This window comes from Platalea leucorodia (genome assembly GCF_965183815.1).
Source record: "Platalea leucorodia genome assembly, chromosome: 12".
Taxonomy (NCBI): Eukaryota; Metazoa; Chordata; class Aves; order Pelecaniformes; family Threskiornithidae; genus Platalea; species Platalea leucorodia.
In genome coordinates, this window is record NC_138834.1 from 15,215,299 (window position 1) to 15,231,281 (window position 15,983).

A 15,983-nucleotide genomic window follows, 5' to 3' on the forward strand; every position below is an offset into this window, starting at 1 on the left:
GCGATGTCTGGCAGAGCTGACTGCGTTTCTATAAAGCCCCGTTGGATCCGTGCCCGCTCCCACTGCCGCTGCTTCCCCAGCCTCCGTCTCCAGCCGTTCACGGCCTCGCAGCGCAACGCCCGCCGCTGCCGGCCGGCGCATGCCGCCGAGGCTCTCGCTTTGCGGCTCCCGGCGTGGGGACGCAGCCCGGGGCCGCCTGTCCCCGGGTACCAGCAGGGCAGAGCCCCGGCACCAGGAGCAGAAAGCAAAAAGGGGTAGGGAAGGAGGAGTTCAACAGACAACGCTGTCAGGATGAGCCTTCTGCTAATTTTGTATTTATCACAAGAAAGCGATCAAGTTTCTCCATGATTTTCCTTCTTTCTCGGCTCCCGCCGCCTATTGTTCCTGGCTCCATTATCCCCCCGTCGCTTACAGAAACGTATCGTGCGGGTTTCCAAGGCACAATAGAGAGAGTCTCATTCATCCAAGGTCACCAGCTTTTACTTGCGCTTCAAAGCATCTGGTAGAAGAAGCATTTTCTCCTAAAGATGTTTTTATTGTACTCGGTGCAGAAGCTAAGGGAAATCGCACCGCTGCACTTGTGCCGCCCCGGCCCTTCCCTCCCCCTCTCCACGTGCCCGGTCCCGGCGGGTCAAATCCTGCCCTGCAAGGTGAGGTCTTGTTTTCTTCGCTGGTTAGGACCCCATTGCTGGGGCCAAGAAGCAACGTGCCCCGTCCCTGCCCCTCCACCAGCGCCTGTTAAGTGGGAAGGGATGGGGAGGGGGGAAAAAGGGGCGTTTCTTCCAAAATCTCCTCCCCATATGGGTCCCAGTATGGACCAGTTACGGAGTGGTCTCCACGGCCTCCTGCTGCGTTCTCCCTCGGCCATCTGAGCTGGTGGCTCTGGGCTCTCCCTCTTTCTTCACCTGTGTCTAGTAAACAGTTGGGAGTGGGCAAACACAAAGGCTACTGGTAGCCCGTGTTGGGGGACGGGGACTTGTGCGGGCCCAGGCTGATGCTGTGCCCTGGAGGGTTTGTGCCCCACAAAGTGCAAGGTCTGGGGGTGCCCCCGACCCAGCAGCGAGCCGGCAGCCGTTCCTCGGCTGACGAAGGTAACGATGGGGATGGAGCAAGGAGGGCCCTGGGGTCTGCGAAGAGGCCAGGGTGGCCACGGGTCCCGAGTGGGGGTGGTAAACCTGCCTGTAGGGTGGGAGCTGCCCGAGACCCCCAGGAGCTCTCGGAGCCCCCCGGAGCCCTCCGAGCCCCCCGGAGCCGGTGGCCAGCGAGGCAGAGCGTTTCCCGCAGGGGATAAGCGTGAATTCGGGTCCTCCCCGGAGCCGCCCCCCTCCCGCCGGGGCAGCAGCGGGGGCGGGCGAAGCCCCCGGGCCGCCGCCCCCTCCCCGGGCCGGGCTCCCCGCGGCTCCGGGCGCAGCGGCTGCGGGAGGCGGCGCCGGGGAGGGGACGGCGGCCGGGCCCGGCCCCTCTCCCCGCCTCGCCGGTACAAAACGCGAGGCCGGGGGCGGCCGGGGCCGCACATCTCCCCGCCAGCCGGGGCTCCCGGGCCGGGGCCGAGGGGCGGGGAGCGGGGCCGGGGATGTAGCGCTCAGCACCGCGGAGAGCGGCGGGGCCGGGGCGGCGGGGGCGACCATGGCCAGCGTGCAGCAGGGCGAGAAGCAGCTCTTCGAGAAGTTCTGGCGAGGCACCTTCAAAGCAGTGGCCACGCCGCGACCCGAGAGCATCATCGTGGCCAGCATCACGGCCCGCAAGCCGCTGCCCAGGTAAGGGCTGCCAGGGCACGGGGAGAGGGGGGTTCAGGGACACCCCCCCATCCCGCCCCCGGCTGGGGGCTGCACCACCACCACCACCACCCCCCCAGTTAGTACCCCCCCACCCTTCCCCCCATCAGGGGGGTCTGGACTGTCTCCTCCCCCCCCCCCCAGTTAGGGGCTGGGGGAGCTGGGGGTCCCCCCGTGCCTGGGGCAGGGGATGCTGGCTGGCTGGGCCCCCTCCCCGGGTAGGTGCTGTGCTCCAGAGGGGAGCAGGCTCGGGAAACTTTGGCTCGGTGGCGCTTGGAGCCCGGGAGCTGGCTGCGTCCCGAGGGGAGCAGGGTGGGGGCCTGGAAAGCTCTAGCTGGGCTATGGAGGGGGGGCAGTGGTGGGGGGCATCAGCCAGAAAGCGTGGTCACCTCCATCCCTGCCTTGCAGGGGTGTGTGTCCTGCTGGTGGTCTTGTCTCTGCATCACTCCTTCACCGGGGACCCTCGGGAAGGCGATGCCCGGGGGGGGGATCCTGGCCCCTGCCTTGGCGCAGCGGGGAGGCTGATGCGCCCTGGGGGATGCAGCCCGGAGGCTACGGCCGCCCGAGGCACCCGCACACGGCCGCCGACCGGGGCAGCTGCGGTCCGGTGTCCCCCAGGTCTCAGAGCCGAGCGGTCTCAGCTTTGCACCTCTGGTGCCTGCCTGCCCTGTCCCTCCTGCTCCCAGGGAGGCCGGTGCCCCCCATATTTGCCAGAGGCAGAGCAGGGGTCAAAACCCTTGAAAAGAGGCGAGGGGGCTGCTCGTGCCCACCGAGCCGCCCAGCTGGGCTATCGCATGGGCAAGGGTCCGTGAGGCTTCCTCACAACACCGCGCTCTCTAATTTAGACCAGTTTTATTTTGTTGACTGTCTCAATATTGGTTACAAATATCCTCTCTGCGCTGTTTTTGTAAGGAAAGGAGGCTTTTGCTGGTTGTCCTCTCTCTTTGCTTTGTATTTTGGCTCCTGACTGCTCCCCGCCCGCTGTGGGGAGCAACCCAAAGTTTCAGGAAGGCGATGGGTGGGTAGAGGAGGGGGGCTCGGTCTGCAGCGGGCTGGGTGTCGGGGGCTCAGCCTGTACTAAACAGCAGAGAGCTCGAGGGAGCCGTTTCGGATGCCTCCCATGCCGCTGGAGGCTGTGAGCTGCGGCAGCAAGGGGGACGGGGGTCCCGCTGCTTGTGCAATGGGGGGGTCCCTTCTGCCCCCGCGGTCCAGCTGCCCGAGCGTGAATTTTCCCGATCTCTCCAATTGCCATTAATCAGGGTAGGAAATTGGGAAAGGCACGGCTTAGGCTTCCAAAGGAGAAGAGCAAATCTCATTTCCACGGGCAGCATTTGCAGGGCTTCAGCCTTCGTGGGGGAACCACCGTGCCTTTCTCCTCCCCTGCATCGGGCTACGGTCAGCACCCAAAGGGGCCATCAGCGGGCTGGGTGCCGGCTCACACACACGCGCTCTCTCCTGCCTGAATGTGCCTGAGTGAGCGCTGCTTAAATCTCTCACAGTCGGGGATGTAACACGGCAGCAAACGAGGGCATCGGGGAAATACAGCAAGCCCAAGTACCAGGAACGATGCACGGCTCTACACGGCAATTTGGATTGCCGCGGACATCCCGCTTAGGCTGAGGACTGTGGCTGGAAGCGTTTGCAGCTCTGTTAAAAACTTAATGAACACACGTGCCTCTCCGTGCAGCTGGCAATGCCAGCTCTGGCAGGAGGGGAACCGTCTGTGCGGGGTCAGCAGCTCTTGGCACACGGCAAAACGGACCCGCCAGCTCGGCTTCGCCGCGTTTTGCACCTCGGCACCGGCAGATCCTGCGCAACGGGGTCCCCGAGCCGGGGTGTGCTCCGTGCAGCTGGTCGTGATGCTGCCGGCTCTCCGTGTCGGAGCAGCTCGGCTCCTTTTGTCTCCTTGCAGCGTGTGCCGCCGGCCGGGGCCCCGGGATATTCCCCACGGTGCAGCCATCTGCGCCGCCGCCCTCGCTACAGGTGTCGAGCGGGGTCAGCCCCGGCGGGGCTCTCCCTGGGGTCTGCGGGGTACTTGCTGTGCTCCCCCTGGCCCCTTGCCACAGAGGGGATTTGCTGCCGGCGGGTTGAAGCCAAAAGCTGGGGGAGCAGAGAGACCGCGGTCGCCAGCTCCTCTCATCAGGGCTGCCGGCTCGGCTTGCATCACGCGGGGCTCTGCCGGGAGCCCGCGGCTGCTGTCTTGGCAAGATTGTGCCTATGAGATGCCAGATCTCGCATCCCCAGGGGCCTTGCAGCGGGTCCCCATCAGGGTACACAGCAACGTCCCCAGCACCCCGAGCTGGCACCAGGGTTGTAGCCCAGCAATAGCCAGAGTAGGGCTCCTGCTCTCCATCTGCCGGGAGAACAGCCCCAAGGCTTGAGACAGCTCCTTTCGCAGCCGTCTCCGCGCCCAGCTCCGTTCTGGGTCTGTTTTTTCTGAAGGTTTTGCTGCGCCGCTGCTTGGATCGGCCTCTCTTCCCTGACGATGCTCCCGGCTAATTTAAGAGCAAATGACTGCGGTGCCAGTGAACAGAGCGCACCAGCGAGGAGACGGGGAGACCAGTTAGCCAAATGAAAAATTAAGATGACCATCTGGATTTCTGTTTTCTCCCACACTTGACAGCTGCTCCTCTGCAAACGCCGCGGATCTCTGCCCTGGATCCGGCCCCGTGCTTCCCGCAGCGGTGGAGGCGATGGTGTGGTTTCTGGGCCAGCTCTGCCCGTCTCCCCATCGGTTTTGCTGGCTGAGCTTGTGCCCTCGTGGGGTGCCAAGGGGCTCAGCTGTGGCATGGGGGTCCTGCCGGGAGCCCCCACAGCGGCCGTAGCCCAAATCCATCCCCACCGGGCATGGCTAGGGGCTCAATCCTGCATCCTTGTGGGGCAGCAGTGGGCTTCCCGGGGCAAAAGGGTTTTTTTTTTCTTTTTCCCCCTTCCAGCCGGCTCTTCCTCGTGCCCCATCCCTCATCACCACCTTGCTGCTGGTCCCAGAGATAAAGCCTCTTCCATCTAAATTCCCTGGCCGGTTCAGAGGGTTAAAGCTCTGCTAAACCCACGGTTCATCCTGGAACAATAGAATACATTAATCCCTTTCCTCCCGGTCCTGCTGGGGCTGGGGGGCCGCTCACTCCGGCCCCACGCAGCTCCGTGCCTGGAGCAGGGCTCTGCCAAAGTAAATGGATTATTGACCAGTTTGCAGCATGAAAGGAAAAACCGAGGCGATGGGGGAAAGGGGCTTTTCCAATTAACCTTTCCTCACGCAGGGCCTGGCGGGGCTTTGCTGTGCAGCCTGGGGCCGTGCTTTTGCGGCTGGGGGTGAGGGACCCGGCGGTGTGGGGAGGCTGGGGAGGGCTGGGGCTGCCCCCATGCTTGCCTTTGCTGGGGGGGTTTGAGGAGCTTGTGTGCCAGGAGGGATGGGGTCAGGGACCGGGACCCCTGCCCCAAGCGCCTCTGCTGAGCCAGGGTGCCCTCACTCCCTCTCCCTGGTCCATAAGGATGCTGCGATCCCCACCCAATGGGTGCTGCAAGGGGCTTCGGCACTTGTGAACTGAAAATATCTTTAAACCTCCCATGCTAAAGGTGCCGCCAGTCTCAGCCCAGCCTTTGGGGATGGGTATCACCGCCGTGCCATAGCCCCGACCCTGCGACCGGGACCCCGCTTCCTCCCTCTTGGCAGGGCTTTTGCCTGGTTTATGGTTGGACTCGGTGATCTTAAAGGTCTTTTCCAACCTAAATGATCCTATGATTCTATGATTCTTCCCTGGCCATGACCTCAAACACTGTGTAGTAGCCGGGAGCCCCTTTGCACTCGATGGCCTTACTTCTCCCAGCGATGCTGTGTATTTCTTATTCACCCGTCTGCCGGGGAACCTGCAGGTGCCGGGGCCGGCCAGGCTGGGAGATGCTCCGGGGTCCCCCTGGGACCCAGAGCTGGTGGCAATCCAGGGGCTTGCAGGATGTTTTTGGGGGTGTTTGGGTTCCCCACTCCCACAACCGCCAGCCATGACAGTGTGGCACAGGCTGCCCCATCCCAGCACCCCCAAACTCAGCCAAAATCCACTTCTACATGAAAAGGAAGGGCAGTGTTGAGGCCGGGGACTGCGGGTGCCGGTATCGGCTCCTGGGGCAGCCGGTGATGCTGGGTGAGCGCTGGCAGTGCTGGGAGAAAGGAGGCTCCTGCATCCCTCCCTGCCAGATGGCCTAAGTGGGTCACATCAGGGCAGTGCAGGGGATTTGTGCTTTAACCCTCAATCCCCCGGGACGTGCTGTGCACGGAGGGGGAGGGAGGGGTGTGTTGCTGAAGTGGGATTAAGCGCAGTTTCACTGCCTGGTTTGCCATCGCGGGTGATCTTGGAGATGGGTCTGGGTGCTGCTGCAGCAAACGTGCTGGGACAAGGGTGGCAGCGTGTCCCTCCCGGCTGCGCTGGGACAGGGCAGGAGCAGCCGTGGCGTTGCGGTGCCAGGGGGTCAGAGTACCCCCAGCGAGGGCAGAAGGCGGCTGCAATTCCCTCGTGACTTTTGGCTCAGCGGAGAGTCCCTGATGTGCTGGGGACCAGCTCTCTCCTATCCCATCCGCTGGTTTCCCGGCCATGTTTTGGTGGCCCCGATCCCCACTTATCCCCAGTGGGCTGGCAGCCCCTGGGCATCAGCGTCAGGGTGTGCTGCTGGGGAGGAAGCCCTCGGTGGCGGCCCTGCCGTGCTGATGGCCCCCAGCTGCCCTTAATCCTCCCCCTTGTTGGTCGGGCATCTGCTCTGCGGGAAGAGGCGGCGGCAGGGCCGGCTGCGCCAGCCGCCTGGCTGCCATCTGCTCCCTCCCGCTCCCTCCTGCTCCCAACGAGCCCAAGCGCTAATGAGCCCATGGCCCCGGCCCAAGCGGGGGGAGAGGGGCTTGAAAAGAAAAGCAGAGGGGGAGAAGAAAAGCCCCTTCCTCGCAGGGGCTGTCAATAGGGAGGCTTTTGTATGCCCCTGCCCTCCAGCTCCAGCTGGACGGCGGTGGGAGCGGGGAGAGCTAATTAGGCAGCTCGGGAGCTGCCGGGAGGCTGCGGGGAGGCAGGACGAAGCGAACGACGGGCAGAGCTGGGGATGCCCGCAGGAACCCCTCCCTGCTGCTCGCAGAGCCTTCATCCTCCTCCTCTTCTTCCTTCTGCCTTCCATCTGCCTCTCCGCTGGACTGGTGCTGGGGACCAAGTTCCTGCTGGCCTCCCCGGTGGGGGCCACCTCTGTCCCCAGAGCGGTGGCCCTGGCAACATGTCAGGGAGATGGGGATGGAGGTTCCTGCCAGGGTTGGGTGGGATGCAGCGAGTGCCAGGCGACACAGCCGGGATCAGCACCCATGGGTGCCTTAGCCAGGCATGTGTGCCCCAGCATGGGAGGGTGTACAAGCACCTAAGGATTTAGGGAAAGGGGCCTTTGGAAGCCCCCATAGGAATCCCAAGCCCATGGATGGAGCCTTCTTAGAGACTTTGGGTACCCCCAAACATGCCGCCTTTCCCCGCTGCGCCCCTGCCACAGTCACGTGGGGTTTTGTCACCTTCACCTAAAAGCTCCCAAAAGTGGACGTGGGGCTGAGGGTTGTCCCCAGACCAGCGCTACAGGGACTGGAAACCAGAAGGGTGGTGGGAAATTCTGTGGTTTGGAGGACGGGCAATTTCCGACCTGTAAAAGTTCATCTAGGAGCTCTGCTTGGGCCCAGATCTGGCCCCGTGCCTCCAATTCCCACACCTGCCAGGAAAGAACATGGGCACAACCTGGCCCTCCTCCCGAGTGAAGGTTCACAGCATCTCGTGGGGAAACGTGGGGTGCTGCTCTCCCCGAAAATGGGGCTTGCTGCTGCCCCTGTCTCTGGGGAGGAGGGAGCCCGCGGTGCTCACGATGTGCTGGGGGAAGCACCGTATCCGATCTCCTCTCCTCATCCTCCTCTTCAGATGAGGGATGAAATCAGGTGGAAGGAAGCAAAAGGGGGATGGAAAGTCCGCTGGCTGGCCAGAGGATCATTTTGTAGAAATATTTGATTTCACTCTTGAACAGAGCTGCCTGCAGACGCTCCCCCCGCTGCTGGGGAGCCCCCGTGTCTGCAGATGCCGCAGGGGCTTGGCCGCGGATGCCGGGTTTGTAAGCGCAGCCCTGGTGGGGTCTGGCACCTCGGGGGGCTGTGCTGGCCATGGGGGTCTCCTCCCTGCTGGACTGAGCGCCGTCCCAGCACTGGGTGAGGCTGTTTGATAGAGGTATCAAAGTGCAGAGCAATAAGCCGGGGCAAAACATGGCAGTTTAGGGTCTTGTGGGGCCGGGACCTGTCCCTGCCTGGCTCGGGGAGAGCGGACAGATGTCCCCGTACCACCCACTATTCCCAGCAGCCAGTCCCACTGCAGCTTGTCCCCAGAAAAGGGCTCTGCAGACCCTGCTCTTGCTGCGTGGGGGGGTCCCTGCTCTCCACTGGGGTCCCCGGGCACAGAGGATTTCTCCTTCCAGAGGGCTGTGGTTAGAACTGAGCCCTTCTCTCCTCAGCCCCATCCCTATCCCATTCCACATCTCCGTGTCTGGCGGCTGGACCTTTCTATACATACGTTTTTCTGTAAGATGAACTTATCAAATGCAAACCCCGCGTCACTGAAATGAAATCATTTCATGCATGACCACCCTTTCCTTTTCTCTTTTTTTTTTCTCCTTTTCTCCCTGCGGCCACTGAAACCTCTTCATCATTGCAAAGCCCGACCCAGGCCGGCAAAGCCCACCTGCGGTTTGGCTGCGGTTGGTGCCGGGGCTCTGCCGCATCCCCTGGTCCAGCTCAAGCCCCTGGGTGCTCTTTGCTGTTAAGAGAGCGTGGGTCTGCTGTGACCCACGGTCCCACCCTGCCCCACCGGAGACCCACACACGGCTCCCAGCCCCGCTGGGTCCTCCTCTGGTCCCGATCCTTGGCGGTGCCAGGTTTTGTGTCACCAGCTGGAAAACAGGGCTGGGGTTGATGCCTGGATCGGAGCCCTTTGGCATTCCCAGCAACGGGCAGAGAGAAACGCCAAACCTTGGGAGCCAATCTGCTTTCTCAGCCCTGCGTGCTGATTTTTATAGGTGCATGTAAACCTACAGAGGTCATGAGTGCCTGAAATCCGGCAGGAGCAGCAGATCCCAGCAGCACAGCATCCATCACAGGGCTTCGGCATGGTGCGGATTTGGCACGTGCTGGGGGGATGAGTGGGCTGGACCACCACCTCCAGCAGCCAGGCCGGGCGCAGTGCCCACAGCTTGGTGCCACCATCGCCTGGCAAAGGCCACGCAACCCTCCGCGGGACGCCGGGTGCTGCAAAACTGGCTTCTCTGTCAGCCACTCGAGCCAAAAGCGCTGACAAACACCGGGAGTTTAAAAATAGCAGGTTTTTTTGCACGTAGCGGGAGCACTTTCCCTGCCAGTACAGCGGGGACTGCAGGAAGGGCTTAAGGAAAAAAAAAGTGGGGAAAAAACCTCTATCAAAAACTCTCTCGGAGTTTCAGGCTGGGTGTCCCAGCCCATGGCCAAGGCAGGAGGCGGCGAGGCTGGAGCTAACTGCTTCACTGATGATACGTTGAAATGCTTCATGTTTAATTTATGTCTTGTCATTAATGAAAGAAGAACAAGCTGCTGCCGCCCAGCCCTGGCTGGGGGCTTTGCGGGGGCAGAGGCGGGAGTGGGGACACCGGGGAGGGCATCTCCCCTTTTGCCCCCGAGCGGGTGCCTGGGCAGGCAGAGGGGCCTGGGGCAGCGCGGGCAGGGTCCTGCTGCCCGCGGCGTTGCTCTGCTCTCTCCTCCCGGCTCCTGCGTCCTCCCCGGGGCAGGGGCGGCTGCGATGTGCTGGTGCTGGTAAGGGCTGCAAAGACCTTCGTGCTGGTGGATCCCGGGGCTGGGGTCAGGTGCCCACCTCATGTGCATGTGCAGGTGGCTGAAAATGCTCTGAGCCCCACGGGCCATGATGAGAAAATGGGTTTTCTCTGCCACTAACAGCAAATTCCAGCAGCACATCATCCCGGTGGAACTCGGCGGCGGTTTGGCAACGGGCTGGTTGTATTGAATTTATCTCTGTGCCTGTGTGTGCTTGGGAGTCCATGTGTTTGGGTGTGACTGGAAGAGAGAGGGGTAGGAGGCTGTGATTTTAGCTACATTACTGTCAGGATGAAGAATTAGCTATTGCCCAGCAAGAGAAATATTTTTGTATTAAGAGAGATTTCACAGTTAAAGACCACCTGCTGAATTAATCTGTGGGTCAGCTGGAGTTGCCGTATAACCAACCGCCCGCCAAAGCAGTGAATATGTAACAGCAACGTATAATAGCATGTAAATATGTCATAACTTATTCTCCGCTGCTCCGTCGCCTGCAGCCAGCGGAGCAGGCATGGCCACGGCCATGGCATACCGAGTGCGGGAGGCACTTAGGGCTTTGGGCTGATTTCCCCCTGAGGCTGGTGGTTTGACTCTGGGAACCTATTGCCTATAAAGCATTTGCCCTCTTTAAATCCCCCCCTGCTTCGATCAGAGCACAGCCAAGTTTTTTACGATGGGGAGAAGCAAGACAACTGGGTTCAGCACAGCTTCTTCCAAGGGATGGGGTTTTTATTCACCAAAACACTCCAAGATCAGGAATGCAGAGGAAAAAAAACCCAAAGCAACAAAGCAGCCCAGTGCCCACATTTCACCTGCCCTTCCCTGCCGCGTGGGATGGGCTCCGTGGTTATCTGCCTGCCGCAGCCGCCCGCCCCGTCCCTGCCTTTGTCTGCCCATCAGCCACGCGTTGGCCGAGCTAACGAAGGACGATGGCGCGGGGCCACCGGAGCGGAGAGGCAGGCGGCTCACGCGTGCTGGCGAGAGGGAGGTGCGGTGGGGTCTGGCGGGCGCTGCCGGCGGAGGAGCAACAAAGGGAGCCGCTGGTTAATCGCCGAGATAGGGGCGTTCTGCAGCCCAGCCCGCCGGGGAGTCTGGAGCACACGGGCTGTCGGCCCGGGTCTGCCCTGTGCCTGCGAATTGGGGATGGACGTGATCTCCTGGTGACCTCCTCTGGTCCTCCTGTGTCTCCAGACCCTGGCTGCTTCAGGGGGTCCCTGGGCTCTGCGGGACACAGGACATATTGGCTGCTTCTCCCCGAGGAGCCTGGGGCATCCCTGGGCACAGGGGCTCGGTTGCCTGTTCTGTCCGATGGCTGGAGAAGTCCTTGGCACAGTTTTGGACCAGTCCTTGTGCTCTCCCAAATGTTTCCCATGTGTGGTTCAGGAGCCAGCGTACACAAAGGACGTCCTTCGGATGTTTTGGAGGGGTTTTTGGATGTTTTGGAGAGTCCAGGCCGGCAGATGCAGCGATTTCGTGCTCCAGGCATGTCTCTGCCCTCGGGTGTGCTGAGGCTGTGTGGCTGTGCCTGTGGCCGGGCCATCGTCCCTGCCCTCGCTGTGAGCATGGAGCATCCCAGCACCTGCAGGGACGGAGCTAAGGCACAACACCAGCAGCACGTGCCAGCAGCAGGTTTGGCTCCCACTATTTGCTGCTTCGTGGCAGTAGTTACTACCCCATTGCCCTTGGGGGCTCCCGAGAAGTGTTTTTCCCACCCACAGCCCCAGTTGCCCCATCCTCATCCCTCCAAGCAGGCTCAGACGCTCAAGGGCAGGTACCCAGCATGGGAGCTGCCACCGTGGGGACGGGTGGGTTAATTTTGCGGTGGAGGCTCGTGGGCCAAAGAGCTTGCTGCCAGCTCTGCTGGGCTGTGAATGCCACCGAAGGCATGTTCATCCCTGATTAATGGAAACTGAAAAGCAGGACCCTGAGGACCTGCGGCTCCCCTGCCCCCTCCCTGCTGTGGGCTGCTGCTGCCAACCCTCACCCCATGCCGCTGCCGGGTTTGTCCTGCGCGGAGCAGAGGACGACGGGTTTCACCTTGCCTTTCTGTGGCAGAAAAGCCGGCAGCGAGGCCCGCAGCCGCAGCCCGCGCCCTGCCTGCGGAGCCGGCGCTGGGACACGGCCACCGCCCTGCTCCCCCTGCTTGCCCTCCCCGCCACGTTGGTATTGATTTGACCTAAACTCCCTTTAGCATGCTGTGATTTCTTTCAATTAGGCTTTAAGCGCAGCCTTTGCAGCATTCGATAGAGCCAGCCCCAGCCCGGTGCCTGAAGCAGGACAGTCCAGAGGGAGATGCTTGGGGATGCTCCTGCATCCCCGACAAGAGCATCCCTCTACGTCTTATCTTCCCCATGTCCCATGAGGATAATCCCACTGCTTAAAGGTTGCTCCTTGTCCCCTCTGCATTCCCTAGCTCTTTCCTTCACTTGGACTGGTGGCTTTGCTACCCCAGCCCATAGGACAGATTTGCCGCATCGTTAGCTGGTTCACCTCCCGAACTTAGGCGAGCGCCAGAGCTGCATGGTCCCCCCTGCCCCCAGCAGCAGCCCTGCGGCCAGCCGGAGCCGAACCGAACCGGAGCAATCCTCGTCTTCCCATCCCTGGCTAAGCCACCTTCCTTTCCCCTTTCTCCTTGGTGGCTGTCACCTCCTTGGGGACGTACTTAGCCGAGTCGGGGCTTGGTGTCACATTGTTTCCGGCAAACTAATGGGCAGAGTGCTTGTTTTCAGAGATTGTATAGAGTAGAAATCCCTGCACTTCATCTCCAGCTGCAATTACCGAAGCCAAGTCGATGCGGTTGATGGTAATAGGATGGTAACACTGTCTGAATTTGTATTTAATGCTGATTCCAAGGGTCTATAATTTTCATCAGCACCACATGACTTTTTATAGAACAGAAAAATGTGAGAGCAGTTAATGAGCTGTAATTCTGGAGAGCTTCTGCCTTGATTGGGACTAATTATTTTCTTTATAAAAATAATTAACAATCCACACAACCTATAGAGTGAAAGGCATGTGGCATTAATTAAACCATGCGGTATTTTCAACGCACCTTTATCTCCCCTTTCCCAGCACGCCCCGAGCAGACGGTGGCGTTGCACTGCGGAAAGCCAAGCTGGGCACAGGCTCGCATCGGGGCCAGGGCGAAAAGGCCAGGTCCCGAGCGAGGGGGCTGCATCCAGATCCCACCTCCGCAGCCTCCTGGCCCTGTGTGTACCATAACAACCCCCATTTGGGTAGGAAAGGCTGTTTTAGGTAGAATAAGGTGATGGTTTTCGTGCGTGGGCTGTCCATGATGGGTGCGGAGGGGATGCTGGGGATACCTCTGTTTTTCAGCTGAAGAGCAGCCGGTGGGACCCTGGGGGCTGCAGGGGTCTGCGCCGGGTGCTGTCACTTGCCGTGGGGCATCAGGATACCCAAAAATTGAGGTGGGCAACTTTGCACAGGCTGAGTCCTTGTTCTCCAACGCTCTCAGATCCTGGGACGGGTCCCAGGTGAACGCGCCCCAGCACCGATAGCGCGTGGGTCTGTGTGTGCTTAGACACACACTTACATAATATACAATTGTTAACAAGACTAATTCCTCTATTTTCCTGGAAGTATTCTGAGAACTAATGAATATATTTGCATAATCTTGATTTTGTTTATGAATAATTCTGGATTATCCAAATGTGAATAGCACCGGGGCTTTGCCGTTCTAGATTGCCTTTCAGCTGAGGATAGCAAAGCATTTTACAAATATTAGTTCAGCCTCACAAATCCCAGCAAGCAATAAAATTATTATTACACCCAATTAAAGATGGATGTGCCAAAAAGTGAAATGATTCTCTGCAGCCCCTCCTGGCAGGGTCTGCCACGGGGCCCAGGAGCCAGGGGACCCCCCCTGCCTCCTCCAAACCTTCACCCTAAGGAGTAGCAAGGCAATAAATACCCTCCCCTTGCTTCTGGGGGATGATTTAAAACAATGTTTAGAGTTGCAGGGTGGCATGGATGGTTGGGGACAAGACCGCGGAGCGGAGAGGGAGGTTTCTTTCTGGCTCTGACCTCCAAACAACCCTGGGTGCTGCAGCACCGAGCGCCCCGGTGCCCGCTGTGTGGCAGGGGTGGCATGGCCATACCAACCTCTCCCTCCTTGGAGCACAGTGGGAGGAGGAAAGGACCTGTCTTCCCTCCCAGAAACTCTCCTTAACTTAACCCGCCCTCACCAGTCCTTCCTGGGCAGCTGACAAGACCACCGAGGTGTTTCCCATGGGACCAGAGGGTGTTATGGGGAAGGAGGACTGGAGTCAAACCAAACCTCCCACCCATGAAGCTGCAATGCGGGACTGTCCCAGCTCAGCTGACACAGGAGATGTGATACAGGGAGGCAAAGGGGCTCTTCTGGACATAAAAAGCCCCCAGCAGTATGTAGCAGGGGGGTTAAAGTCTGCTTGCCACCTCCCTTCCTGGGCTGGGAACGTCGTAGGCTCGTCTCTCCGGCAGGAGAAATCTGTTGCTTAATTCCTTTCCGCGGGAGCTAATTGCTGCCCACGCGTCCCCGTGCGGGGACATCTGCTCCTCGCGGCGTCACTGAGCTGTCCCAGCCGCGCGTGGCCCTGGCAGAGCGGCCCTGGGCATTGCGGCGGGATGGGTGTTTGGGAGACAAGTCCCAAACGAGGGGATATCCCGGGACCCCCCATCTCACCAGACCCCCAAGCGCGGCAGACCAATTTTTGCTGGCTGCTGCCCGGGGCTCCCCCCGCCCCGGCTGCCGGTCGTGGGTGCACACGGGGGCCGGCAGAAAACCTTATCCTCAGCTCCCCTCATTCTGGCAGCTCCATGGGGCAGAGCGGCACCGGCGCTGCCCTGCTTGGGTGATGCCCCCAGACACCTGTGTTGGGGACACCCATTTGGATGCACCCACAGGTCTGTCCTGGGGCGAGGTTGAGCATTTTTTAATGTTGGAGTTGTTTCAAGCTGAGCCCTTTGGATTGCTGTTCATTAGCTGCAGGCAGGCATGCGTGCCGGCACACAGGGTGGCTTATTAATGGGGTGCCATGACTTGAGTGTCCCCGTCCCCGGCCTGGATGGATGGGGTGGCCATCTTCTTCGTGGTCTCCCCGTCAACCGTAGTCGCTCCCAGGGCAGCTCTGCGGGCAGGCGGCAGCTGCGTGAACACATTGGTTTTTTGGACTTATCGGAGTGTTGGCACCTCCAATGTGTTTTCCTCTCTTCTTCCAGTGGCAATTCCAAAAAGCTTTATGTGAGCGGCGAAGGGAGCATTCCTCCTCCAAGCGGATCTTCTCCAGCCGTCTTCTCCTTGCTGCCTCCAACATGTCTTATTACTAATTCATTTTTAAAGTGATCTCTCGGTGGTCCCAGGAGCTCCTGGTAACTGTGTGCTTACAATCCCCTATTTGATTAAAATTTAATGAGCTATGTTATTGGCAAATACACTATTTCGCTGCTGTTCACCATGCCAAACGGCATGGGTTTTTGGACAAAGGAGGGAATCGGCGCATCGCAGAGAGCACCCATAGTGACCGAGCCCTGTGGATGTGGCATCCCGTGGCCCGGCCCTGCCATCACACGGGGTGGCTTCCTCATTAAAGAGTGAGCCCAGGCTCACCGGGAGGCTAGCAATCCCCAAAGATCCTGGATTAACCCGTGCGAGGAACTGGAATCTTGTGTGCAAGCATGGCCCCGTCCGTGGCAGCCAGCAGCGAAGCAAGGCGCTGCCACGGGGGGCTCGGCTTGAAGTCGGGGTGCTGCGGTGGCACAGGGGACGCTCCCTGCGTGCGGGGGTTGGCACCGCGCAGCCCCCTGGGCATGAAGGTGCTCTCCAGCCTGACCACGTTGCAGATAGTGGCAAAGCGCTTCTTTTCTGGGACATCCTTCCGTTTGTTTTTTTGTTAAAACCCTCCTAAAATGTTAAGTGTCATCTCCTGATGCTCCTCGGCTTCCAGCTCCCAGTGTCATGTTGGGAAGAGCCCAACCACAGCCACTGGGCTCCCCTGTGCTGCCCACACCCTGCCCTTCGCCCGGCAAGTGTTCGCCCTGCACGGCTCATGGGCGAGCAATTAATGAGAAATTTGAGCTCAGATCCAGGCTTTTCCTAATCACACGCTCTGCGAGGGCTCTTAGGTTGCCCCCATGCCTGGCCGCCAGCTCTGGCCCCTTCACCGGGGAGCGGTTGCCCCTGTGGCTGCTCGGGGCTGCCTGGGGGATGATGGCCGGGATGGGGTCTGGGAGTGCAGTTTGTGGCCGGCTGGGAGGAGAGTGGCCGTGGGGCTATGGCAGGGTTTAGCATAAGCTCTCGGCCCCGGTCCCTCCTCAGACCAGTCCCTGCCACACCAGGGTCACTCAGGAGCCCGGAGTCCCCC

At 60.5% G+C, this 15,983-nt stretch overlaps 1 protein-coding gene across 1 annotated transcript in view; it reads left to right on the plus strand.

The window, feature by feature from the left end:
* Positions 1–1,626: 1,626 nt before the first annotated feature.
* The window catches only part of SRRM4 (serine/arginine repetitive matrix 4), a gene marked incomplete at both ends in the record, with an annotated part of 45,217 nt that continues 30,860 nt past the window's right edge, over positions 1,627–15,983 (plus strand). The window contains one exon of the mRNA XM_082325349.1: positions 1,627–1,757. Coding sequence (XP_082181475.1) covers positions 1,627–1,757 — 131 coding nt within the window. The remainder of the gene's footprint in view (positions 1,758–15,983) is intronic.